At 43.9% G+C, this 27620-nt stretch overlaps 1 protein-coding gene across 2 annotated transcripts in view; it reads right to left on the minus strand.

The window, feature by feature from the left end:
- Positions 1-27620, minus strand: part of REXO1 (RNA exonuclease 1 homolog) — a 74191-nt gene that overhangs the window by 21289 nt on the left and 25282 nt on the right. For both annotated transcript variants that reach the window (XM_054013535.1, XM_054013534.1), the window contains exons 2-10: positions 25145-26937; positions 20818-20919; positions 17392-17593; positions 12654-12817; positions 9806-9943; positions 8648-8771; positions 6851-6964; positions 4659-4796; positions 1309-1422 (exon numbers count right to left, since the gene is read on the minus strand). In XM_054013535.1, coding sequence (XP_053869510.1) covers positions 1309-1422; positions 4659-4796; positions 6851-6964; positions 8648-8771; positions 9806-9943; positions 12654-12817; positions 17392-17593; positions 20818-20919; positions 25145-26937 — 2889 coding nt within the window. The remainder of the gene's footprint in view (positions 1-1308; positions 1423-4658; positions 4797-6850; positions 6965-8647; positions 8772-9805; positions 9944-12653; positions 12818-17391; positions 17594-20817; positions 20920-25144; positions 26938-27620) is intronic.

Below are 27620 nucleotides of genomic sequence, written 5' to 3' on the forward strand. Positions count from 1 at the left end.
ACTGAGGAGTGAAGTCCCCAAACCTAGAGGGTTCAAGTGTTCCCCCGCCAGCCAGTCCGAACCAAGTTCAGCAGCAGGGGGCCAGAGCGCCAGGTATGCTTTGCAGCTTTGTTGTGGATCTGGTTAGCAAACAGGCATGGATGACAAAGGCTCTGTGTGCAAAGGGATATTTTGAAAGCTACAGCAAAGATTCAAATTAGGAAGGCCTCTCTCTGGGAAAGAATTCAACTGAAAACACTGTGCTCTTTGGGGCAGTGACCACTACCCTGTATTGTTCACATAGCGCCTTATAACAAAGGACCCCGACTGGGGCCTCAGGAAGCTACTGTAATAACAGTAAGACTGATTCAGTAGATACAATTAATCCATCGGGGACCAGCATTATTTCTTAATAGGTCTTGTTTTCACCCGTCAGTTCTCCTTCCAACAGTTACTCATTCTAGAGATATAACTATCTCGAGACCCGGCTAGTGCATCCTTCTGCTCTACACTGCCCCCCACCTGCCTTCTAGAAAGGAAATTAGCTAAAAGGCAGAATCCCACGCACAATAATGAGCCGCTTGTCGATCCAGCAAGTCAGCTCTGCCCCCACCAGTACAGTACATGCCTTTGCACTGACTCCAAACAGATTAAAATCATTTTTAGAGTTGGCCTGACTATTTTGAAAGCCCACAAGCCATTATCCTAAAAGTTTTTCCTAACGTCTTACCTAAATCTCCCTTGCTGCAATTTAAGCCCACTGGCGGCGGCGAAGGAAAACAATTTATCACCCTCCTCTTTATAACAACCTGTTACATACTTGAAGACTGTTATCAAGTTCCCCCACAAACTCAATTTTTTCAATCTTTCCTCGTAGATCATGATTTCTAGACCTTTAATCACTGTTCTTGCTCTCCTCTGGACTTCCTCCAATTTGTCCACATCTTTGCCAAAGTGTGGTGCCCAGAACTGGACCCAGTACTCCAGCTGAGGCCCTATCAGTGCTGAGTAGAGTAGAAGAAGTATTTCTTTAAAGTAAATCTTTGCTACAGCTGCAACATTACATTTCATGGATCACACCACCGCCTGCTAACATTGTGTTTTGCCAAGTCCACTCTTTTGTAATGTGTTGCGCCACCAAGTGGCAAAATTACATACTGACAATTTGCAGCTACAGCGCACAACTTTGGTGAAACCCACAGAAAACAAAAAAATGACAAAGCACAAAAACAAATTGGCTTTTGTAGTGATTCAAGTTTAATAACAGATCAGATGTTAAATGGCAAAGTGCCGCTAATGTTTTGCTGACACCTTCATCAGAGACCTTACCTCGCTGCTTGCGTAGCCTTCCCCAGTGATGGAGACACTCCTCTTTGCGAATGCAGTTTCCAGATGCTGAGACCATGTATTCAGTACCACAGCGGCAGCAAACCCTGCATGAAGCTTTAAAACAAGGGGAGTTGCTCACTGGAACGTCTACATTTCAGCCAGTTTAAACAGGGCAATCAGTAATTAAACTTGTTCCTATTTCCAATGTCAAAAAGAAACAGGAGAGAGCTTTTCCTAGTGTTTAGAGCAGGAAAGACTGGGAATGAGGATGCTAGAACTCATATGCCCCATTAAAGACGCAGGAGGTGACCTTGTGAAATTCAGTCTAGAGCTCAGTTTGCCCATTTATAAAATGGGTATAGTGCCGCTTACGTACCAATTTAGAGATGTTAATGAGGCTTAATGTTTGTTAATTGCTTTGCACTCTCAGTTCTGGCCTAGTACACACACAGCCTGTGTATTTTGAGATAGCTATACAACCACAATAACTTAGGAAATACCCTGAATATGGAAATACAGGGTTAGAAACTACTAATATATATATATATACACACACACACACACATATATACACACACACACATATATATATATACATATACGTACATACATATATACACACACACACACACACCATGGCTAAGCCAACTTTGCAGCTGAAACATTAACCGATTTTCCTGAATCTTGCCTGCTGGAATTCTCAACCTTAACACTGCATTAATGTTTAGGTTTGGCATTTAATTTCCCTGATTTCACAAAAAAGAAAAAATGTAAACATGAAAAATGTCGCTTTAGTACCGTGGCCTGTGTTCAGATGGCCATAAGCATTTATGGGCACTCAAAACCAAAGTGCGTGCCAAACACTCCAAGCCACTTTAGAAACTGCATAGCACAAAGATGGAGAAAGGTAGTAACAGCACATGTGACCATCATGATTCTGAAGTTCCTAAAACTTTATAAATATTGAACCAATTTTCTTCAAACTCAGCTTGCATTCTTCCCTTATTGCAAACTGTAAAACAAGCCTTGTTTGAATCTTCTAAGTAACAGGCATTTGAAAGCACAAAGTCTCCAATTAGAATATACAAGGAAAAATTAGTATTTCTCCCACCCTGGTCTCATCAGTCAAAAGGGGGTCAAACTTATTAAAAAAAAGTAATCTTGGGCTGAGACTAAGTATTGTAAGTTTCAGCTCAAGAGGAATTTGAAAAAGTTAAAAACAACTAAAAAGGGGGTGGAGGAGAGAAAAAGTTTAGAATGGAAACTGGAACACAGTTTTCATTGTTGCATTTCCTACTAAAAATGCTGTAACACTTTTGCAGGCATAAGGAAATGCAGCTCCCTCTGGGGTGAAACATGACACTAACAGCACACCACAAACTAACACCAGAATAGAACTTCACAGGGTATTTAGGATAAGCACAACATGAATTTCACCATTTGGAACTTGTCCCAAATCCCTGGAATATTACTACCCCTGCTCTTTCCAAAAATGTACCATAGGATCGTTAATGACAACAAGTGATAAAACAATCACTTTTGTGCATCACCTGAAAGGAAGAATGCCCAAAAACAGAGTGCTGGGTGATTTTCTGTTGTGCTTTCTGCATTGTTCACTATTAAAAGATTACAAGGGAGATTCCAAAACCAAAAAGTTGATAGCAGGACCTCTAACCTCAACACAATAATTCCTTGCATTCTAGTCTGAACAATTTTCCCAAAAGCACAGTATCATTTTAGCTAACAGGTCTGTACAGCCTACGTGTCCTACTTATCTACTTTATATTTTCACTCAATAAGGTTGTAATAACATAATGATGTATGTTTCCAATGGCTTAAGTTACTGACAGCATCAAAATCAAAGCTCCCAATACACTTGCAAGAAGCTGCAGACACACACTAGGTACTATGAACTCTGGACTATGTGAGGGTAGGTGACTGGTCAGCTCAGAAGACAAAGCATTTAATAAATACAGTACCTGACAGCATTAAAGCCAACAAACTTCAATGCAGGATGCAACAGTATTCACAGTACAAAAGTGGATGCCAGGTGTTAAATGGATGAATACTTAACACGCTTTAGCCAGCTATCCCTCCATAACCAAATGACTGACTCCGCTGAACAAGACACCTCAAGTCCCATTTTTGCTCTTATAAATTCTGATAATGCATTTATATTTTTCACTTTGGCCTGACATTCTACTCAATCTCTAGGACTCTGGTCTCCTCTTAGTTTAAAAAGAAGAAGTTGAAGTCCTCTGAATGAACACCATTTTTCAGAAAAGCAGATCCACTGCTTATTAAAGGGCCTTTAAAATGATGTGTATTGGCACCCAAGTGTCAGATTTGAAAACTGCGCTATTCTAAATCATGCTGCAGTGTTACTGGGGACCCAATCAGACACCTCCTGCTGTTTATTAAACCACCATAGCAGTTCATGGGAGCTACAGCTGTTTGAGTCCTAGAGTATGTCTCCCTCAATTCCCTTGGACATGAACTTGGTTTTCAATGCCCACATGGAAACCCCTTAGGCAGCTCCATGAAACGTTCTTGGTGAAACAATTTTGTCATTTGCCTTCCTCAGGGATGGCCTGCAAGTTCTGGGATATTTTGAATTCCAACCAGAGACGCTCACTATTTCTGGAGTGTGAAGTAGCGACCGGTAGCTCAGGGGACCTACGGGACGAGAGGAAGGCCAAGTGGAAACTCAATTAAAACGTGCTCCACCCTAAAGCTGAGGTCTAGATACTTGTTCCCCAAAACACAGAACCTTTGCTGCCCTCAGGATTGACAAAACACCAGCCAAAGCTGGATGTCAAATCAGACACTGACATATGCTAACCCCTGAGGAGCAAATAATTTTTTTAAATGTTTTTAGGTTTATAACCCAGTAGTGCTCCACGACGCAGTGGAGAACAAGTGACTGCAATCCTGGCCATCTCCTCTGAGGACATGTGAGTCAATGGGCCTAGGAAGGGATACCAAAAGATTCTTGCCGCTGGCAGCAGCTAGAACCACCATACAAGGCATATGAAGCTGTGGTGAGGCCAAAGGGCGCACACCCTATAGTGAAAATAGCTCTCGAGGACAGGAAGCCTTAGAAACCTCTGGTTCACCAGAATGATAGGGAGTTATTTGCAGCCACCCTCATGTTCAGTCTGAAGGGACAGCCTGCAGAGACACTGGGTCCCAGCATAAGAAGTTCTATCCTGATGAAAGCGAATGACCACATGCTGGGATCTGCAGTGTCCTCAGGCTGCACCTTCAAGGGTGGCTGCAGGCGGCATGGGGCATACAGGCTGTACATTAGATAAAAAACCTTGCTGACCACAATAGCCAGCGGAGCTTACAGTCCGTCGTTTTCTTCTCTTCCACAGTGAAAACGACAGCACGGCCGGCTTTCTCTGGATGTGGCATTGGGTAGCCATTTTCCTTCAACTGCTCTTCCGTCAGGAGATATTCCTTCAGTCTTCTGTACAAAGCAGCTCCTAGGTACCAAAGGAAATGCTGATGTCACAACACTGAAGCAGCAGGAATACCAATCATTTTCTACGCAGCAGCCGTGCTACTCATCACACCTCACATAGAGAGTCCCATTGTCTCAAACCTGCTTCTACATCTTCTATTCAGTATTTAAACAATTCTAAGTCCAGGGAAATAGACTCCAAGGCAACACTGGGCACATACATATATGACCTGATTTGTAGAGTTGTTCAGCAACTAATTTTAGGCACCTATGTCTCAAAATTTTGGCGTAGAACCGTTAAGGCATTCCAAAATGGAATTCCTCTGAAGGGTCAGACTTCAGAACGTCTCAGTGGCTAGATTGTACACTGGGAGCTTGATACATTATTTCAATCTTTAAAACGTTTTCACCATGGTTAAGTGTGTCAAGCGACATGCCTTCCACCCCTTGGGAGACTACTCACAGCCATCTAAGATCTTGCTCTCAGGAGTTTTTTCCCTTATATTCAGCCTAGGTTTTCTTTTTGTTAATTTTGTTCCATTATGCCTAGTTATAACGCCTTGCACCACACTCAGTAACTCCCTCTACACTTTGTGTTTACACCCTTCAAATACTTGAGGACTGGTGTGTTTCCTTTTGATGTTCATAGAATCATAGAAGATTCGGGTTGGAAGAGACCTCAGGAGGTCATCTAGTCCAACCCCCTGCTCAAAGCAGGACCAATCCCCAACTAAATCATTCCAGCCAGGGCTTCGTCAATCCAGGCCTTAAAAACGTCTGAGGATGGAGATTCCACCACCTCCCTAGGGAACCCATTCCAGTGCTTCACCACCCTCCTAGTGAAATAGCTTTTCCTAATAGCCAACCTAGACCTCCCCCACTGCAACTTGAGACCATTGCTCCGTGTTCTGTCATCTGCCACCATTGAGAACAGCCGAGCTCCATCCTCTTTGGATCCCCCCTTCAGGTAGTTGAAGGCTGCTATCAATTCCCCCTTCACTCTTCTCTTCTGAAGACTAAACAAGCCCAGTTCCCTCAGCCTCTCCTCATAAGTCATGTGTCCCAGCCCCCTAATCATTTTTGTTGCCCTCCACTGGACTCTCCAATTTGTCCACATCCTTTCTGGAGTGGGGGGCCCAAAACTTGACACAATACTCCAGATGTGGCCTCACCAGTGCCGAGTAGAGGGGAATAATCACTTCCCTTGATCTGCTGGCAATGCCCCTACTAAAGTAGCCCAATATGCCGTTAGCCTTCTTGGCAAAGAGGACACTCTGTTGCTTACCTGAGCTACACAGATCCATTTAAGCTTTCCTCATATGTCAATCCCTCCAGCCCCTTAGTAGTTTTGTTGCTCTTCTCTGATCTCCCCAACAGCCTGTCTACTGCACATCTCTTGGCAACTGAGATGTGCACAACCGATTCGACCCAACAACGATAATGCCAGTGGCACAATCCCTTGCATACAATTGGACCCTTTAGTACAATGTTGGTAAACCATTTGAAAGAGATCCCCTACAGAACATATGGAGGCATATTAACACTTAATACAGACAATCTCCCCTTACGGTGATGGACCCAAAATAACCACATGCAAAGCACACCTTCTGGGGCAGGAAGGCAAAAGCAACCCCCAGTGCTGGAAATGGCAAGTCAGTGATATGGAGCATCCAAAAGGCATCTGCAAATCCAAACACATCAAACGAGTTTTCTGACCACCTGTTGATGTTACATCAAAACCATATGGGCAGGATTAATGAACTCACCTCAAAGGTACGGCCCAGAAGAGGGAGGGCAGCTAGAGTGCACATCTGCCAGAGGTGGACTCCTTTTTCCTCAAGGGCTAGGGGTGGATGCCAAACATGCCACTGGAGTGAACGAGCCTGCAGCTCTTATATAGACTTCAGCACCCAGTATAGGTTTTGCACCGTTCGGTAAGTGGTAACGTGCAAAGCTTTGACCCGATGAAGTCACATTGCTTCATGGATCAGCAAGATGCCGCCCTTCCCTTTTCCAGCTATGTTATACTCGCTCCGCTGACTTGCAAGATATGGAACTAGAGAAAAAGGGACTTACCTGTCAAGTCCTCCGCCCGCAAGTTCCCTGACTGGTTTAGCGTAAAGCTCGTCTTAGCAGCGAGTTTCCCTCCTAGCACAGCTTCGTGGGACACCACCTTCCTGTTACTGGTCTCTGCCGTGAAAGGGGAGAAGAGAAACAGGAACAATAAAGGATCAAATCTGCAGCTGCCACCTTTTGACAGTAGAGTCTTTATTCCAGGGATTTGGGGCACAACACACAGAGGAAAGCTGGGGTACAGACAGGTTGGGTAGCTGGAAAAAGGATGGTTCAGTTTACTCTCTTGGAATTTCTACTTCAGGAGCTGGAATGTGTTTGATGCTTTCAGGGCTGGCCTGTTCATTGGAATACTCCTATCTGTCACAGGAAAACTGCTGCCAACACTGTCAGCCTACTGTGGTTTTCCCAGGGGCAGCCAGGATATCTGTACAATTCTACAGTATACTCCTGGTAGCCACATGCTCGCTGCTCTATACCATGCAATCCTATGCGATAGGATAGCACAATCTGTTTGCATGCAGGGGACATTGCAGCCATGCTGCAGGCTTTATTTCAGCCATAGGAACCATGACCTCTTCTGCTGCACAGCATTCCCATTTGGCGGAAACACGCCACGAGTAAGAGTGGGCAATGCGGAGAAAAGAACCCACTACAGCAGCTGTGTAGCTAGGAAAACGAGGCTGTTTCCTGGAAAAGCTCCCAAGCAGGGAGGAGAGGAAGAATTCATCTCTGCAGTATTTCTGCCAAAGACACCCCCCACCTCCTTTACTGACGAACGACATCGCCATGGCCCACCAAGAGGGCCAAAGCCACTCCACAGCGTGCAGCTCCACCACCAAGTCCCTGCTGACCAGACTTCCACACCGAGGGCTTGTCTACACTTACCAGGGGATCCACGAGTGGTGATCGATGCATCGGTGGTCGATTTAGCGGGTCTAGTGAAGACCCGCTAAGTCAATAACAGATCGCTGTCCCGTCGACTCCTGTACTCCACCAGATCGAGAAGAGTAGGGGGAGTCAACGGGAGATGTTGCGTAGTGTGGACCCTGCGGTAAGTAGATCTAAGCTACGTTGATTTGAGTTACGCTATTCATGTAACTCAAATTGCGTAGCTTAGATCGAATTTCCCCTGTAGTGTAGACAAGGCCTGAATCTTTCACCCTTCTTAAAAAAGAACCTCACCGCCTGGGAATATGTGCAACACATTAGATAATGGTTCACAGGTGCTTTTTACTAATCATTAACTGGCAGCTCTCCAAAAGGACAGCCTCCCAAAGTTCAGCCTGGCTGACTAATGGCTGTGAAAGTAATGGGGGGGGGGAGTGAAGGGAGGGGGCTAAGATCAGAAATTTTTTTCACAAGAACAGCACAAATTGATTGTTTAATGTACCCTCTCGAGAGCCAATAATGAAATGTCTTAACCCTCTTCTTTTCTCTCTTGAAGCTTAATGCGTGTAACAGATCTCTGTGGTGATGGACGAGTCTCTCACTTTGAAGGCACCATGTGAAAGTTACTCCATTAGCAGGATTTTTCATTTTAAAGAACTTGTGCTTAAAAAAAAAAACCCATCCTCGTGGCATTATCTCCATTTAGGTATAGACAGCCAACAAAGCATTGCAGGATTTTCCTCTTGAGGAGATCTATTAAAGTTTGCAAGGCTATAACGCTAACTCGAGTTGCTTGCCTTTCAAGCCTAATGCATCTGAGAAATGGCTCTGTCTTTTCAATGTGTTTCACTCTGCTGCCTCTAATCCCATCATGGTTTTGGATCTGAAAATCCACAGTGCAGTACGTACTGTTTACACAAGGCGGGGAATTGGGCACTAGACTTCTTAGCTTCTTTAACGTATTCACTGCCACATTCAGGTAGATGTTCCGGCTGGTACTGCGTTCATAAGCCACCTTCTCCTCCGATAGAGCCTGCAAATAATGTAGTTTGTTACCACCTGCTCCTTTAGCGCGTTCGATTTTAGTTGTGTGAGAGAGCGTGAGTCTTCTTGAACACAGTACCCTCAAAGTGATTGTCCATACAACTGGCACCAAAGGGTTTCAGAAGCAATGTGCCAAGATACAAGGCAAGAGACACTAGTTCAGAAACTGTCTTGGGTCCTCCTACTTGTGGGGTAACAGTGTTAACAGCAGGTCATGGAGGGGATGCATTTGAACTCTAGCTAGATTCACAAGCGCAGCCCTGGACGCTGTCTTAGAAAAATTGCTCAGTGGTCCTCCTGCAGCAGCATGAAAGCACAGAGGTATGAAGTAGGCAAAAAGGGAGGTTATCCAGAATGGCAGATAAGAACCCATTCACACTCAGAACCACGCCCTGGTTGCAATAGGAACATTTCCTACTGGGAGTGGGAAAGGGGAGATGCCACAAGAAAAATCCTCAGAGTTGGTTTTGCACCAGACACGTGTGGCATGTTATTTTGAATTTACCCAACTGACCTCAGTGGTTAGGGTTTCTCAAAGTAAAGCACATGATTTTCTCAACTCTGCCTCAGGAAATGCTAATGATATGTTAGCAGGTCACTGTGAGGCTCCTTAAAATCAAGGCACCAAGACTCAATAGTGAGGTAACATGAACTATGAGCTTTACAGATCATGTCTGCACCATATGCATAGCTGTACAGACGGACAATCTCCAGAAGGCCTTTACCAGCATGCTCTGGGTTCAGGATAAAACTTGGGAAGGATTTTCTAGAGTCTGACTCTGGAAGAGATTTCCCTGGGACCATGCATGGATCTCCCAGCAGGGAGCAAGGTGAAATTCCACTGGAATTGTAATCTTTGCCATTTTTCTAAGGATCACATGCGTTTTTAACCTACTTCACTCCTGAATAAGTAGCATTGGCAGCAGCACAGCTAGAAAACAAAACCTAAAATGATCATGACAAACAGAAAAAAAAAATCCCCCACTCCAAACTTCATACTTAAAAGCGAATGCCAACACAGACCTTGTCAAACGCTTCCTGTGAGGAAGAGCAGAACTTCAGGCACTCATCAATGAAGAGATTGAGGTACCTTTGGCGAATGTTGGTTGGGACTTTGGCACCAAACTCAGTGGGAATAACGGGCCTCTTTAAACTAGCGCTCTAAAGAGAAAAAGATAAAAGGTTGTGCAGGGCTTGAGAAACAAATGGCTTTGGGTATCTCATATTTCCCAGGTGTTATTAATAGTGCTGTGACTTCCTTTCTGAAAACCTTCTCAAACCCCGATACAATGTGTGTCCTTTGCAGTCGCAAAAATAACACTTGCAACTGCCCTGGTCCCCCACAGTATTTGTATTATAAAGAGGTATTGAGATTTTTATAGTGTTTTGTTACAGTCAAGTGGAATCGGGCCTTAAGATTCCACAAGGCAGGCAAGTAGCCTCAGTGGCGTTAGACACAAAGCTAGTATGTCTACATAGAAAAGCTTCCCAGACCATTAAAATTGTAGCACTTACATTAAAAGAGTCAAGGTTAGTGTGGTGACAAAGCATCACACTTCGTATCGGAGACATGACTGTATGAAACCAAACATAAAACCAATGGTCTGTGGTGCACATTTCCGATACTCCACCTGCAAAGAAGGGAAAATGGGAGGCTGGCAACACGCTAAGGGGCTGAATTCAGATAATTTGGCAACCTAACTGAATTCCCATACTCGCAAGTTGGGGTTCTCGTAAGTTTAATTACGCCATTGAATTTCCTGTCTTTGTACATTTTTGTGTGTGCCAACTACAAAGTGCTTGTAAGGACTTTTACCCTTAAGTAACTGATGTGCACTTTCTATGCCCTAACGATTTTTGTCTTGGAATACTGACTAAAAATACTCTGTCTTTGACTAGGGTACACCCAACCACTCCATTTTCCTAAAAAGGTCTGTCTGCACTGCAATCAGAGGTGTGACTGAAGCACGGGCAGACATACCCAAGCCAGTTTTGAGCTAGTAATCTTGAACAACAATAGCAGAGAAGCTACAGCAAAGAGCAGAGGCACCGCCTAGCTGCCTGGGTACAACCCTGCCCCGGCTCCTGCGAGCAGCTAGTCTGTGCTGCCACGGCTTCCCTGCTATTGTTGTTCAAGCTAGCTAGATCAAAGCTAGCTTGGGTATGCCTATATGTGCTGCAATCACACCTGATGACTGCTGTGTAGACATACTCTAAATGCCAGCTTACATCACAAGTGATATGCTTTTAGTCTCTTCCTACAAACTGTATGCCCACATCACAAAGCCACCCAACATAAACCCAGGAACATAACAGCCCACGTGCTGCAAGTTAAGACCGAGGTGCACCAGGAGAGACTGGGGGGTGAAAGGGACCTGCAGCACCAATTGCTCCAATGAGGATGAAAGTTTGTTTTATGTCGTGCCATTGGCCCTGTCTTGACAGGCAGAAAGGGTGCTTCTGTCAGTCATATTTGTTCAATGAAGTTAACTTAACACCACTGAAAATCACTCATACTGCTAGTTAAGTGACAGCCTTATCTACATAGGAAAGTTTTTCCAACATAACCTAAGGTGTAACTTTCAACAGATGTAGTTATACCAGTATAACTTCCTGTGTGGACACTCAGGCTGGGTCTACACTACCCGCCTGAATCGGCGGGTAGAAATCGACCTCTCGGGGATCGATTTATCGCATCCCGTCGGGACACGACAATCGATCCCCGAATCGACGCTCTTACTCCACCAGCGGAGGTGGGAGTAAGCGCCGTCGATGGGAAGCCACAGAGGTCGATTTTGCCGCCGTCCTCACAGCGGGGTAAGTCGGCTGCGATACGTCGAATTCAGCTACGCTATTCACGTAGCTGAATCTGCGTATCTTAAATCGATCCCCTCCCCCCCCATAGTGTAGAGGTAGCCTTATTCAACGTGCCTTTTTCCAATTTAGTTTATGTCACTTGGGAAGGAGTCGGAGGGTATGTCTACACAGCACTGTGACATGGGCAGTGTGGTCATGCTTTATCACCGGGGGAAAGCTCTCCCGGCAATAAAAAATAACCACCCTGAACAAGCAGCTCCCGGCGATAAAGTGCTGTCTATACTGGCGCTTTTCAGTGCTAAAACTTTCATTGCTCAGGGGGATGTTTTTTCACACCCCTGAATGTCTAAAATTTTATCACTGAAAGTGGGCAGTGTAGACAACACAGCCTGAGCTAAACTGAAAAAAGCCACTCTTATTCTGGAATAAGAGTGTCCACAAAGAGGGATATACTGGTATAACTAGACCAGTTTAAATTCACGCCTTATGCAAAACTAAAAAACACCAAAGCTTTTCTGTGTAGACCTCACTCAAGTGAGCTAACAACATGAAAATGCACCCTTTTTGCCCAGCAACAGAGAGCTGTAGCATAAGTGGCACTTTTCAAACACATAGGATGACAAGGTCCGTGCCCCAAACAGCTACAAATCTACACAGACAGTACAAACAGGGTACAGGCACAAGATGAGAGATTGGTATAAGGTTACAGTATATTTAAACGTTAGAATTCGGTTGTAGATACATCCAGGTGGCTTTCAAAAGGTTATTTTTAGGACAGAAACCATTTCTGCCCTCAATGTCACTCTGAGTCGCATGATCAGAGAAGCATTTCCTGAAGTACGTTGCAGCCCAACTAAATGCTACAGTTACGTAATCCTGGGTAGGGCAAACCCAATAAGAGTGGGAAACTCAGTTAGAACATATCAGCAGCTAGCCGAATCTCACTGCTCCGGGAGCCTGCAACAGCACAAGTTACATGCAATCAAACCAATGTGGAATGAAGAGAAAAACCATACTATGGAGATGGGTTCGATATGCCAAGAGTTTGTTTTACCTGTAGACTGGGAGCGTGTGCTATTCTTTTCTGGAAAGCAGTAGTAGTGGTCTTAGACGTCATGCCAGTTAGCGTCCGGGCCTTCAGGGTAAGAGCAGGTGCCTCAGAGCCATTGGGGGCTGTAACGCTGCTGACTGGAATGGTTTTCTTAATGCCCACAGTGACTACAAGGTACAGAAAATATCATTTTAGACAGAAACTCCATCCACATTTTCACTTCTCATACTGAGCACACAGAGCTCGAGGACTGCACTGCACACTGGGATGCAGGAATGGTCGTTTCATTCCTTGTGCTCATCTCCCATGTCAATGGAGAAAGAACTCAGTGGGTCTGTCAAATTACGTGATGTGTCCAACCTGCGTAGTGATGACGGTGGAAGTTTCTGCTGCAATGGGCTACACAGTTAGTCTTTGACTTGAGAGTTAGTGTCAGAATTACAGACATCTTGGTTCCAGTGCAAAGAGCACTGGCAGAAGTTAAATCCTGTCACACTCCTACTCATTGTGATCTGTGTAAATGCTCTTGGGCTTTTCTTCTTCCACACTACCTGATGTGATAAAATAGTCACTTTTATTTAATAAGGAATGCATGAATGTGATGTCCTCAAATGGTGCGGGAAGAGCAGTTAAGAATATAGAATCATAGAAGACTAGGGTTGGAAGAGACCTCAGGAGGTTATCTAGTCAACCCCCTGCTCAAAGCAGGCCCAACCCCAACTAAATCATCCCAGCCAGGGCTTTTGTCAAGCCGGGCCTTAACTACCACTAAGGATGGAGATTCCACCACCTCCCTAGGTAACGCATTCCAAGGCTTCACCACCCTCCTAGTGAAATAGTATTTCCTAATATCCAACCTAGACCTCCCCCACTGCAACTTGAGACCATTACTCCTTGTTCTGTCATCTGTCTGTCATCTGCCACCACTGAGAAGAGCCAAGCTCCATCCTCATTGGAACCCCCCTTCATGTAGTTGAAGGCTGCTATCAAATCCCCTTTCACTCTTCTCTTCTGCAGACTAAATAATCCCAGTTCCCTCAGCCTCTCCTCGTAAATCACGTGCCCCAGTCCCCTAATCATTTCCGTTGCCCTCTGCTGGACTCTCTCCAATTTGTACATATCCTTTCTGTCGTGGGGGGACCAAAACTGGACGCAATACTCCAGGTGTCGCCTCACCAGTGCTGAATAGAGGGGAATAATCACTTCCCTCGATTTGCTGGCAATGCTCCTAATAATACAGCCCAATATGCCGATGGCCTTCTTGGTAACAACGGCACACTGCTGACTCATATCCAGCTTCTTGTCCACTGTAATCCCCAGGTCCTTTTCTGAAAAACTGCTGCTTAGCCAGTTGGTCCCCAGCCTGTAGCAGTGCATGGGATTCTTCCTTCTTAAGTGCAGGACTCTGCATTTGTCCTTGTTGACCCTCGTCAGATTTCTTTTGGCCCAATCCTCTAATTTGTCTAGGTCACTCTGGACCCTATCCCTACCCTCCAGCGTATCTACCTCTCCCTCCACCATAATGTCATCTGTGAACTTGCTGAGGGGGCAATTCATCCCATCATCCAGATCATTAATAAAGATGTTGAACAAAACTGGGCCCCAGGACTGACCCCTGGGACACTCCGCTTGATACCGGCTGCCAACTAGACATCGAGACGTTGATCACTACCCGTTGAGCCCAACAATCCAGCCAGCTTTCTATCCACCTTATAGTCCATTCATCCAATCCATACTTCTTTAACTTGGTAGCAAGAATACTGTGGGAGACTGTATCAAAAGCTTTGCTAAAGTCAAGATATATCTCATCCGCCGCTTTCCCCATATCCACAGAGCCAGTGAATAAGCCCTAACAGCATCGGAAGGTGTTCTGAAGTGTCTCAGGGGGACTCATTCATCACCTAACCAGCCGAGTTCTTGGTTGCTATTGGAAGTACCTGTCCATGTCCTGAAATAATGCCTTCTGTGATAAAGCAAGAGGGAAGGGCTCAGAAAAGCTAAGCTGAGGACTCAGTCACTAGCATGGACACTCAGATACCAGAAAAGCCATTACAAAAAGATCTCAATGATGCCACAAATGCAGGAGAGGAAGGAGACAGAATACCCTGACATCTGCAACATGAAAGCTAGATAGCAGAAACCACTTCATGATGAGTCAATATTATGATAACAGAAAAGCAAAAGAGTGAACACACTAGGTTGAAATACCTTCCCCCACTGAAATCAATGGCAATCCCCCCTCCCCATTGACTTCAGTGGGGTCAGAATTCCACCTTCTGTATTCCCTTAAATACAGTTGGCAATGTTCAGCTGAGTATATTTCATCTTATGTCTCACTTGTGCAGTGACTTGAGTCTTGAAAAAAATATATGCCACCATCCCTCTTAACCCAAAAGTTTATTAACATCCTTAGTGGACTAAGAAGATTGTTTTGTATTGCCTCTTCCCCAAAACCACACTTTCTAAAATACATCTGCAAGAAGAGCATCTTGCCACTAATATATTGGGGCAATTTCCCCCCCTTTAAAATGCTGTTTGAGGACATTGCTTTCACACTACACATGGAGAAGTGGCTGGCTTTCTTTTCACACATGGCAGGGTAGATTTTGTGGGCAGAAGGAAATACAGATGTCAGAGTTTGTGTTTCCAAGAAACAACCCAATAATTTTTAAAACATCTTTTCTCATCCAAAAAATCCTAAATAGAGGATTCTAGATTATAATCTCCAGATCTTCTTTGCCGTCAGCCTGGGCTAAGGGTATCTGTAGTACTGACAATACCCAGGAGGGTCTTCCAATGGGAAAGTAGTACTTATAGTGCTGTGAGAGCTTTTATCCAGAAAAAAAGTCAACCCAGATTTTTCTACTTTTTGAACTTGCGCCATTCTGAAGTATTTATATGAACACGGAATGGACAAAGTCATTTGTGACTGGAGAGAGAAGAGTATCTAGTGGGAGGATTCAACGGTCACTGACTGGTGAAGAGAAGGTAGTAGGTGGAGTTATAAATTGTTTGGAAGCTTGGTTTTCTAACTAGCTTTAGAAAGTCACACTGACAGATACCCTGCCTAGTGGAACTCTATACGCTGGCATGCAACTAGAACTAGTATGTTGACATTTCCAACGAGCATGAAAACTTAACAACGCATAACACACGTTTTATGCGGACGAGGGACTCAACAGAAAGGCACTACATTTTTAAAAGTAGACATTTCAGGGGGACTTGGGAGACTACAGGCAGATGCTACCACTGTCAGAGCCTCAGTGAAAATTTGGCTTGAACAAATAAAGAAAGATGGAACTACACAGAAATAAAATCAAAAAGCCATTCAGAGAAATTATAGAATCTTTTCATTATTTTGCCAATATTACTGCTCCCAAATACAAAGGTTATAGGTTAAACCCCTGAACAGGAGAAGTGGCCAAATCATGGCTGGTAGAACGTAAGCTCATTCCTTCTCTTCCAGCATTTCAAACTGAAGATCCAGATTTCTACCCCGTAACGAGGATTGTGAAGGCAGTAGTGCCACAGGTCATTGTATTAAAATGATGGAAAACTGAGGAAGTCAAGTCAGGACCAGCTGCATTCAGAATTTTGTCAATGTTTAGAAGATCTGAACTCCTGTTCAACCAGCTTAGCGTGAGTCCAGCATGCTTTTAGAACATTCAAATTGTTCTGAACTTTGTAATATGTTAGATCAGGGCTCGGCAACCTTTCAGAAGGGCTGGGCCAAGTCTTCATTTATTCACTCTGATTTAAGGTTTCGCGTGCCAGTCATACATTTGAACGTTTTTAGAAGGTCTCTTTCTATAAGTCTATAATATAGAACTAACCTATTGTTGTATGTAAAGTAAATAAGGTTTTTAAAATGTTTTAAAATGTTTAAGAAGCTTCATTTAAAATTAAATTAAAATGCAGAGCCCCCCGGACCGGTGGCCAGGACCCGGGCAGTGACAGTGCCACTGAAAATCAGCTCCCGTGCCGCCTTCAACACACGTGCCATAGGTTGCCTACCCCTGGGCTAGACAGTGAAAAAGCAAATAAGTTGGTGAAAATGTATCTGTACGTACGGGCAGATACAAAAGTGCGTTAGATCTAACTAGTCAAGGGAAAGGAAAGTTACTAACGGTATTCTTGTTTTGCTAAGAGAATGGCAAAGCTTTTTATTTTGGACAACATGGTTGAGGAATAAATACACTTATGACATGGATCACGTAGCATGCATTTTGTTTCATTTCATAAAACGTGTGTGCGCTTCCAAGAGTTTCTTACTTTTCAGAAAACAATGAACATAAGAATGGCCATACTGGGTGAGACCAAAGGTCCATCTAGCCCAGCAACCTGTCTTCCCACAGTGGCCAATACCAGGTGCCCCAGAGAGAATGAACAGAACAGGTAATCCTCAAGTGACATCCCCTGTCACCCATTCCTGACGAATAGCCATTGATGGACCTATCCTCCATGAAATTCTTTTTTGAATCCTGTTACATGGGATTTTTCAGTTTGGAGGAGAGGGGAAAGGAGGGGGGAAAATCACAACATCCTGACTTCTGGCCCAGCACACAAAAATCTGAACTTGGCCAGTGCTACCTCAAATGGAGGAATGTTCCTGTTTTCCTGTATTCTCGCTGCAAAACACCTGGAGCTTTTATTATCTTTAAAACATTCTCTTAAGGAGACAGTGTCATTTTAATAGGAGAAAGTGAAAGGACGGCAGTTAATGGAGCTAGCGGTGACTTACTCTGCTTTGCGGCTGTGGAAAGTGCTACATTTGGCACATGAGCAATCCTTTTCTTTTCTCCTGGCAAGGCAAGAGAGGCCTTTTGGACTGCCACAGCCAGCTGTGCCGCCTGCTGCTGTGCCAGCTGAATCCTCCGGTAACAGACCTCCTGGGCAGTTGGTGGGCGGTACGGCCGGATGACTGGTTTGCTCGGGACATCTGCCTGTACAGATACAAAGTATTCTAAAATCAATCTGTTTGCTTGCAGAAGTCCAGACCCCTGGCCTTCACTCAGAGTAGAAAACAGTAGAGGCTCTTTTACAACTCTAGGTCCCAGGATTTAGGCTATGGCTACTCTATGGAGCCTACACCAATGCAGCTGCATCGCTCTAGTGCTGCTAGTGCAGATGCTCTAAGCCAATGGTAGGGATCGGATACAGAGGGACCTAGACAAATTAGAGGATTGGGCCAGAAAAAACCTGATGAGGTTCAACAAGGACAATGGCAGAGTCCTGCACTTAGGACGGAAGAATCCCATGCACTGCTACAGATTAGGGACCGAATGGCTAGGCAGCAGTTCTGCAGAAGAGGACCTAGGGGTCACAGTGGACGAGAAGCTGGATATGAGTCAACAGTGTGTCCTTGTTGCCAAGAAGGCTAATGGCATTTTGGGCTGTATAAGTAGGGGCATTGCCAGCAGATCGAGGAACGTGATCATTCCCCTTTATTCGACATTGGTGAGGCCTCATCTGGAGTACTGTGTCCAGTTTTGGGCCCCACACTACAAGAAGGATGTGGAAAAATTGGAAAGAGTCCAGCGGAGGGCAACAAAAATGATTAGGGGGCTGGAGCACATGACTTACGAGGAGAGGCTGAGGGAACTGGGATTGTTTAGTCTCCAGAAGAGAAGAATGAGGGGGGATTTGATAGCTGCTTTCAACTACCTGAAAGGGGTTCCAAAGAGGATGGAGCTCGGCTGTTCTCAGTGGTGGCAGATGACAGAACAAGGAGCAATGGTTTCAAGTTGCAGTGGGAGAGGTCTAGGCTGGATATTAGGAAACACTATTTCACTAGGAGGGTGGTGAAGCACTGGAATGCGTTACCTAGGGAGGTGGTGGAATCTCCTTCCTTGGAGGTTTTTAAGGTCTGGCTTGACAAAGCCCTGGCTGGGATGATTTAGTTGGGAATTGGTCCTGCTTTGAGCAGGGGGTTGGACTAGATGACCTCCTGAGGTCCCTTCTAACCTTGCTATTCTAGGATTCTATGAATGGCACAGAGCTCTTCTGTCGACTTAATTATTCCAGCCCCCGCGAGCGGCAGTGGCTATGTCAGCAGGAGAAACTCTCCCGCCGACATAGTGCTGTCCACACCGGTGCTTAGATCGTTGTAACTTACGTTGCTGAGGGGGGTGGCTTATTTACACCCCCGAGCGACAAATTATACCAACCTAAGCTGTAGCATGTACATAGCCTTATTTTGTTTATAAAGGTTTGCGTGTGTCAGCTGATGGAAGTGGAGGTCATGCTAGTCTTCCAGAATAGTTATTACAGGCAGCTCCCTTCAGTTTTAGTTTATTTAAAAACCCAATTCACTTGTGTTTACAGCATCAGAACATGACAACTAGAATTCAGAGGTCTGTTCATACATAGGAACAGCACCCTTCTGAAAAACAATACTCATGTACGACAAAGTTATATATGCATTTTCTTTGAAGCAGGAATTCAGTATGCAGGAAAGGTGCCAGAATGGACAGCAGTGAAGACCGAAACCTTCTAGCAAGAGAACAAATACCAAAGAGGCAGTAGCAATGGAAACTTCCCCACACTTCCCAGTCGATGTACCTCAAACCTAACTCTCGGTGTCCACATCTAGTGTCTTTCAGAAGGGAGGGCAGTCTCTACAACCCATTAATTACCTGGCCTTTTTGCTGAGACTGCAAACTAGGGAGCAAATTAGTGTCTACTGGAAACTGGTGTCAGAGTAAACAGAGAATAGACGATAACTTTAGATTACTACTGAACTGGGTGTGAATGGCTTTCTACCTCCTCACCAATCTCTTCATTCTCGCACTCGAAAACGCAACTAAAAGACACCCTCTTTTTCTTCCGTTTCTACTTAAATTCTTGAGATGTAAGTGGCAAGGAACACAATGCATACAATACCATTTGGATGCATGTAGCAATATCGGGAATCTAATTCTACATGCACACACATAGTAAATGTTTTCTGACAATAACGGAAGACATTAAGGGTCCTATGGCACGACATGAAAGCAGCAGGCAATACCACCACCTCCTAGGCAACATTCTCTTTATAGATCAGGTTCTGATGTCCAAGTCTGGGTGCAAACCGTTGCTGAGCACACCAAAACTGCTGTTTGCCTAGACAATGACTGCACTATGACTACCTCGCGTCTCTGAAAAGTGCTTCAGGGTCAGAAGCTGCATTAAGAACCTTTATCTAAAGATACATAAATGCCTAACGTGTACATATTTACAATGAATATTTGTGTTAATGAATTTCCAACCCATTTACTTCAATCTCTTATCTCCTTAGTTTATAAAAAAAAAAGAGCCTTATCAAACAAGCGAACTGGCTGAAGATATGTAATTAACAAAAACGCACTGCACTGACCTCAGGGCTTAAAAGGTTAAAAACACCCTTTTCCAGACTGTGTGGAAAGGAAGAACAATTCATTTTGGAAATCCTGGTTAGATCAATGCTTAAACCTTCATTCTTCTCCTGCTGCAATATAAAACTGAATAATCTGTCTTCAGCAGCTGGAGGGAAAAACTATGGCAAACAAATGAAAAATCTGAATGAAAGAAAATGATGATGTCTTTATGGCCTATTTTCTTGTTTTCTGAAGATAGTTTAAATTCAGATGTGTAGAAAAAAGATGTAAAATGAGACACTCAGCTGGTTAAAATGGAGCAAAGACAAACAAGGAAAACAACCCCTCAGATTTGCAGTGCTTCAGACTCAGGCAAATATGTTATGTTAGCCTTTTTGCTTTCGCAAGACAAAAACTTAATAAGCTCTCTTATATACCCAGGGTAACCTGTGTACAGTTAACTTTGATCTAATGAAGCTACATTTATACTAATGGAACACGAAAATCTTAGACTGTCTCAGTGCATCACAACATGCAGAATGCAATTCCGGTTACAGGGCTGGTACCTGTTTTTGCTGAAGGCCAATAGGAGTTTTGCCATTAACTTTACTGGAAGTCAAATTGTATTTCAGAGTGAAGTTATTCAGGGGGGAAAAGAAAGAACTTCCATGTAACAGGGTTCCACTGCAAATATATCACAGTCAACTTCCCTATATTTTGGTTGTTTCACCTACAGCCTGTGCAGTTTCCTAATACATTGTGGTCATATGATGGGAAAGAAATCTTGGAAACTTTCTCCAAATTGTATTCTTGTTAACGAGGTTTACACTTACGTTTCCTTGCTTGGCAAGGTGAGAGATCCTCCTTTTTTGGCCAGGAAATAGAGTGGTTAAAGCGTCATCCATCTTTTCTTCACTTGCCTCTTCTTTCAGTGGCTACAAAACAAAAGACCAAACTTCCAAAATGGAATCGACTCAAGTTTCTGCTCCATGGGGATGTTTGGAAAGCCTCCCTCTGGGATAATGGAACCATAAAGGGAAATTGCTTCCAGACAGCAGGTGAGTACAAACTACTACCAGCTGCTAAACTACTGAAAGAGAACCAGCTTTCAAAATAAGAGGCACCAGTGAAGCAAATGAACAACAGCATTACTGTTCCCACCCATGCAGCCCATTCACGGATCTTACAATAGGATGCCTTGGTATAATCTATTACAGACACTATTCTATTGGCCGCCCTTAAAGATTGAATGCTTCAGCAGTGCTGTTTACCTGCCAACCACTTACGTACCTCAATGTGTTAGCAACATTTTTAAAGCCAAGGAATTTAATTAAACTCTAGATTAGTTAATTTCTTGGTCCCACATAATGATCTCTCACCGAGCAGGCCCTGAAAAGCTGCGGCGCACTGTGCCTCAATGTCACTGTTCTGCTTTTAAGAAACAAGGCACCCCTGCAGCTATATACAAGACTAATCCATCGAGGGACTGTGGTGCCAAATGCCGAGATGCTTTGTTCACGAGGCAGAAACCCAGGATAGAACAACAGCTTTGCAGTAGAGAAGATGCTTTTTAACGCTCCTGTTTCCAGACACTTGGGCCTGGTCGCCACTAAGCCCCCACTTCGGACTAAGGTACGCAAATTCAGCTACGTTAATAACGTAGCTGAATTCGAAGTACCTTAGTCCGAACTTACCGCGGGTCCAGACGCGGCAGGCAGGCTCCCCCGTCGACTCCGCGTACTCCTCTCGGCGAGCTGGAGTACCGGGCGAGCACTTCCGGGATCGATCCGGGATCAATTTATCACGTCTAAACCAGACGCGATAAATCGATCCCAGAACATCGATTGCCTGCCGCCGGACCCTCCAGTAAGTGTAGACGTACCTTTGATTTGCCAGATAAAAAGCCACTTTTGGGCTGACTCCTCAGACTTGTTCCCAGCAAACAAACCAACCTGTTTAGCAATGCTGATAAAACTCCGTTTAGCTGGTTGAGTTATAAAGGCATGTACAATGAGTGTTGCACATATTAACTACTTTAGAGCCGTCTCCGTGCTCTGATCATTCTTATTTTTAACACTCCAAAAGAGCCACGAGCAGAGTTCTCAAAGGAGCTAAATTTGACATTCACAAAGAAATTTCGTTTAGACAAAGCTATAGACGTGATCTTAGGAAAAGCTCAGTTCTCACCTAAGCGTCTAAACAAGAGCCGGATTTTCAAAAGCGCTCAGCACCCAGCAGTTCCCACTGTGACATTCCTGACCAGGTTTTCAAAACTGGTCAGGTCCTAATTATTTAGGGGCCTCAACAGAAGATTTTTTTTTCTTTCTTAAATCTGACCACATAGAGTTCCACAGCGTTTAAGGCCAGAAGGTACCTTTAAATCATCTAGCCTGACCTCCTGCATATCACAAGCCATTAGAGTCCATCCAGAGACCCCTATATTAAGCCCAAATACTTGAGTTAGACCAAAGCATTTCAGTCCTCAAGAGACTAAACTGTGTGCCACCGGCAGAGAACAGGAAAGCCCTATGTCCGAGGCGCCTGCATGACAAGGAACGGGTTAGATAGATAAATGCAGATAATCCCAGCAGGATGGATCCTGTTAGATTCCTAAATAGGAGCTGTTAAGTGCTGAACTCTCTTAAAAATCTGGCCCTATAAATACCTTCAAAATTAACAACTCACTGAGATCTGGGGCTCCGGGCTGGTTTTTAAAGCAGAACACACCTAAATAAGCACCTACTCAGAGGTATCTTTCCCTCTTAAAAGACCAATCTTCTCTCCTCTTAATCTTCAATAGCTATGGGGTGCAAGGGAAGGAAGCCTTCTCCAAAAAGGGAAAATTAAAGCCTTGATGAAGGACTATAAAATGCTGTGCGTGCAAGGACCAGTTAGTTGCTGTGAGAATGTTGCCCCATGAACATTTCCATTCTGTGCCATAACACTGCATTTGCACAGTTTCATTGAAGTGAATTAGAGCCCTCATTTCAGTACTTTTTCAAGGGAATAAGAGTTATAAGAACTCCACCATTTTTGCACTATGCAACATTTGGAAAGCTCGAAGAAGACGACAAACCTTCCTTGCTATAAACAAACTGGCATGTTGTTAAACTCCTTTCATTTAAAATTGGCAACGTAGAGTTTATTGCTATTGTTGGGACCTTCTTATTAAAGCGTGAGGCTTTTGACAATGGGAACACAGACAATTAAACAACTCTCACCTACCCTTTCCTAAACACCATCAAAAGAACGCCTGTGTTTAAACAGTTATTATTTTCTTCTGAACTATTAAACCAGCAGAATCAGGTAACAGGGAAACCTCCTTTATAATTTCTTCCACCAAGGCCCTAACATCAGTGTCACATATATCATTACCTGTCAGCAAGAGAGAACATTAGGCTCTGATCAGTGCCATTACAGCAAGTAATATCTAGAATCAGAAGCTGTATTAGCCAGTCAGTCTTTCATGGGGCAAAATTCTCTTCTCCATTCAGCAGTTGTGGCTTCAGTCAAAGCCAATCAGCAACTTCTCAGGTGCTTAGGAGCATTTGTCTTTTAATATCATGCTTTGTTCAACACATGCCGAATGCATCTAGTTATCTCAACTTCATCAAAGAAGCCTTAGTCTGGACATAGTGAGCCCATACAATACACCTGTCTCAGTTAAATGTAACTCTTTGGTACGCTCCATTGCAATCAGATGTGCCTAAAAGAGAATATTGGTGATAAAGGTTTTCGGTGTTTCTTTGAATAAAGGAAGTCAGGTTTTTTCTAGAGTCTGTTCCCAGTTTGATTTCCAGAAACACCTGCTATGGTGCAAATGAAGTGATCCCCAATAGAAAACTTAACAGCATTATGTTTGACATGAAATCAAGTGCTTCTGTTCATTTACAGCCAGCCACACGTTTAGCTGAGGGTTTGTTCTCATTGTCTCGTTAACTCAGATGTCAAAAAGATGGAGGATAAGATTAATTTATTTCTACCCTATCATCCCGGAGGCCACTAAAGGATTATTACTGACAGCGTGTTTTCTAGAGCTTTGCCCTACTTAGTTTTAAATGTCTCCATGGATGGGGCTTTCTACACTTAATCAGGAGACTATGCCACAACCATAGGGACCTCACTGTTATGCAGCTTTTAAGATAAATTTTTTTTTCTTTATTTCATCCCATTCCTCCAAATATCTTTTGTATCATGCTGAGTAATTCTTCCCGCCACTTAAGAGTTTACACTATTCATGTATGGATGGATGGGAATCCTTATGCAGGAATTGAACTATGAGAGTTTAAAATGGCAAACATATAGGCTTTCAGAGGGTCCCTTTAAAAGTATCAGCTAGATCAGGGGTTGGCAACCTTTCAGAAGTGGTGTGCCAAGTCTTCATTTATTCACTCTAATTTAAGGTTTCATGGGCCAGTAATACATTTTAACGTTTTTAAAAGGGCTCTTTCTATAAGTCTATAATATATAACTATTGTTGTATGTAAAGTAAATAAGGTTTTTAAAATATTTAAGCAGCTTCATTTACAATTAAATTAAAATGCAGAGCCCCCCGGACCGGTGGCCAGGACCTGGGCAGCGTGACTGCCACTGAAAATCAGCTCGCGTGCCGCCTTCGGCACGCGTGCCATAGGTTGCCTACCCCTGAACTAGATCAGCAGTTCTCAAACTGTGGGTCGTGACCCCAAAGTGGGTCGTGACTCCGTTTTAATGGGGTTACCAGGGCTGGCATTAGACTTGCTGGGTCTGGGGCTGAAGCCCAAGCCCCAAAGCCCGACAGGTTCAGTCCTGAGTGGTGGGGCTCAGGTTACAGACCCCCCTCCCCCTCGCCTGAGGCTGAAGCCTTTGAGCTTCGACTTTGGCCCACCTGCACAGGGTGGTGGGGGGCTCAAGCTTTGTCCCCCCTCCTGAGGTGGCCGGGCTCGGGCGTGCTCAGGCTTTGGTCCCCCATCCTGGGGTCATGTAGTAATTTTTGTTGTCAGAAGGGGATCACAGTGCAATGAAGTTTGAGAACCCCTGAACTAGAGAATATCCCAATATTCAACTAAATATTGGTTATGGGCTATGAAATGCTACAGGACACTAAAGGCAGTTGGTTTAACATCTAGATTTGGAGGCAGGGGAATGACTGACTAGTGTTGAATTCAGAATGAGCATTACCTGCTTCCCTAGCCTTCCCTTGTCTTCTGTTTTCACATCCGTGGATTCGTTAAAAATTCTGAGGCACTCTTCCATGGGGTCAGAGTCATAATCCAAATCTTTCTCCAGGACGGAATAATCAATGTCATCAGAGGCTGAGGAGGATGAAGATGACTTGGACAGCTTGGAGCGCTGAATGCTCTTTGTCCCTTCATTATCACTCTGAAAACCATAGGAGCCATCATCGCCATCGGAGTCTGAGCTCATGTTTGGAAATGGAGCCAGAGATTGGCCCACCTTCTCCTCCTCCCCACTCTCATCTCCAAATAGGTCAACGTGGCTCAACGTCCGCTGTTTCGGCTTACACTTGCCTTTTGAGTTCCCCACTTTCGCAGGGCTTGCCTTCTTTTTTGGACGATCAGAGGCAGAAGTCTTGCCCCCTTTGTCTTTGTGTTTATCACTAGAGGCTTGTTTGCCATTTTTCAGATCAGCTGCCTTTAGCACGGAGTCCTTCTTGCTACCTTCCGGCTTCTCTGTGCTAGCTTCCTTACAGAGCCCCTCATTCTTGCTTTTCCCTGAGCTGGCTGCACAACTGGTGGACTTAGACTTCTCTTTCTTAGCCACTTTTTCCAATTTCTCTTTTTCAGATTTCTTCGAATTCCCGTCTGGTTTTGCTTTGATACTTTTCTCTTTACAGTTTTTTTCTCCATTTTTAATTTTTAATTTTTCTTCTTTCTTGACTATTCTCTCTTTCTTTGTGTTTTTACTTTTCTCCTTCTTGCCCATCTCTTTGTGGCAAGGGGGTTTCCTGCCATCTGTTTTTTTCTTTTTCATTTTGTCTTTTGCAATCTCTTTGCTGTCTTTCTCTTCAACATCCTGATCATTCTTGCCAGAAGATGCCTTTGCCAATTTTGTATTCTTCTCCGACAAGTCTTTGACAAGATTTTTCTGTGGACTTTCAATATCTTCCATGTCATACTGCACTGCCATTTCTTTCATCTCCCGGGAATTTAGGTCTTCCAGTTTGGTGCTCTTTTCTTTGATGGACAACCCATCACTTGATTCATTTTCAGAACTGACTTTAGATTGTAAACGGCTAACGGAGGTTGGCTGGTATTCCAAGTCGACATCCTCTTCAGAGTCAGAGAATTTGGCATACGTTCCATAGTTATTGGATACATTACAGTGCTTTTTGCGTGAAGGAGAATAAGATTCTCCATGACTAGAGACCTTTCTCCTTTTGGTCCCCTTCTGCTCCTTTGTGCAGGCTTTGCTCAAAAGCCTTGCTGAGTAATTTGAAAGAGGGTCATATTCCAAGTCCGTAGAAGGCTTGGAGTCATCAATCACATACTTATTGTTCGTGACAACGCTACTGTATTTTTTAGGCTGAGCCACAACCTTGGGAACGTATTCCAATGAACTGCCTTTGGATTTTGCATTATCAAAAGTATCCAAGGTGTATTTACTTGAACTAGCAGCAGCCAAAGGCGTAGGGTTGTAGTCTGTGTTATTATTCAAGTTATAGCTACCTGGGTTATATTCTAAAGAGTCTGTTTTTGTCACAGCAGCTGATACAGGTGTTTTGGAAATAAGCGAAGTAGCCTCAGATGTGCTGTATTCCTTTGTTGTCTCCAATAGCTCCTCATACTTTTTCTGCTCTCTCTCAACTTCATATTTTACCTCTTCAATGGCCTTGTTGACCAACTCCAGCTGCAGAATGCTAGGGGTTGACACTGTAATGTCACCCAAAGCACCATTCGCTATTTGGGTCGAAGGCTTGGGAAGCTCAGGGTTATATGGATCATAACCAAGCTCTGTAAGGGGAGAAAAGAAAAAAAAAGTATCTTAGATCCAGCAATTTTTCTAAAGTAAGATTATCTTTGACTATGTATGAAATGTCTATTAAAGTCTAAAAGAGAAGCTCCACTATCATCAGAACCCGGCATTGGAAAGATATGTAACAAACCAACAAAAAAAACAACCAAAAACATGCTCTTGCGTGTGGAATGGGACACACTAGCTGCTCAACGTTCTCCAACTTCTGTGAAGCAGGAGGTCAAACTAGGTGATCACAATGGTCGCTCCTGGTCTTAAAGCCTATGAATAATACACCGTTGTGAATCCAATGCCTTTATAACTTACTACTGTTTTGAAAAGCTCTATAGGTAAAATTTTCATTTGTGAATTTAAAATTCAGTTTTCATCTAAATGATAACTAAAACTCCATCTTGTTACTACACATATCTGCTCCTCCTATTTCGCCGTGTCCTAGCTACTTAATGTAAAGAGTTTTTAAATTATTTTTATTACTGTAAGCACTGCAGAGCTAACATGGATGCACAACTGTATTTTATTGTGACAAAAATTGCCAACCAAGTTCTAATTATTTTTTACCGCTGATGCCAGTGTCTGAAGCACCAAACATCTCCCAATTTCACTTGCAGTCCACTGAGGTTTGTGACTGGGAGGGAGAAAACCTTACCCTGGCTGATAAACT

This window comes from Malaclemys terrapin, chromosome 24, assembly GCF_027887155.1.
Source record: "Malaclemys terrapin pileata isolate rMalTer1 chromosome 24, rMalTer1.hap1, whole genome shotgun sequence".
Classification (NCBI taxonomy): domain Eukaryota; kingdom Metazoa; phylum Chordata; order Testudines; family Emydidae; genus Malaclemys; species Malaclemys terrapin.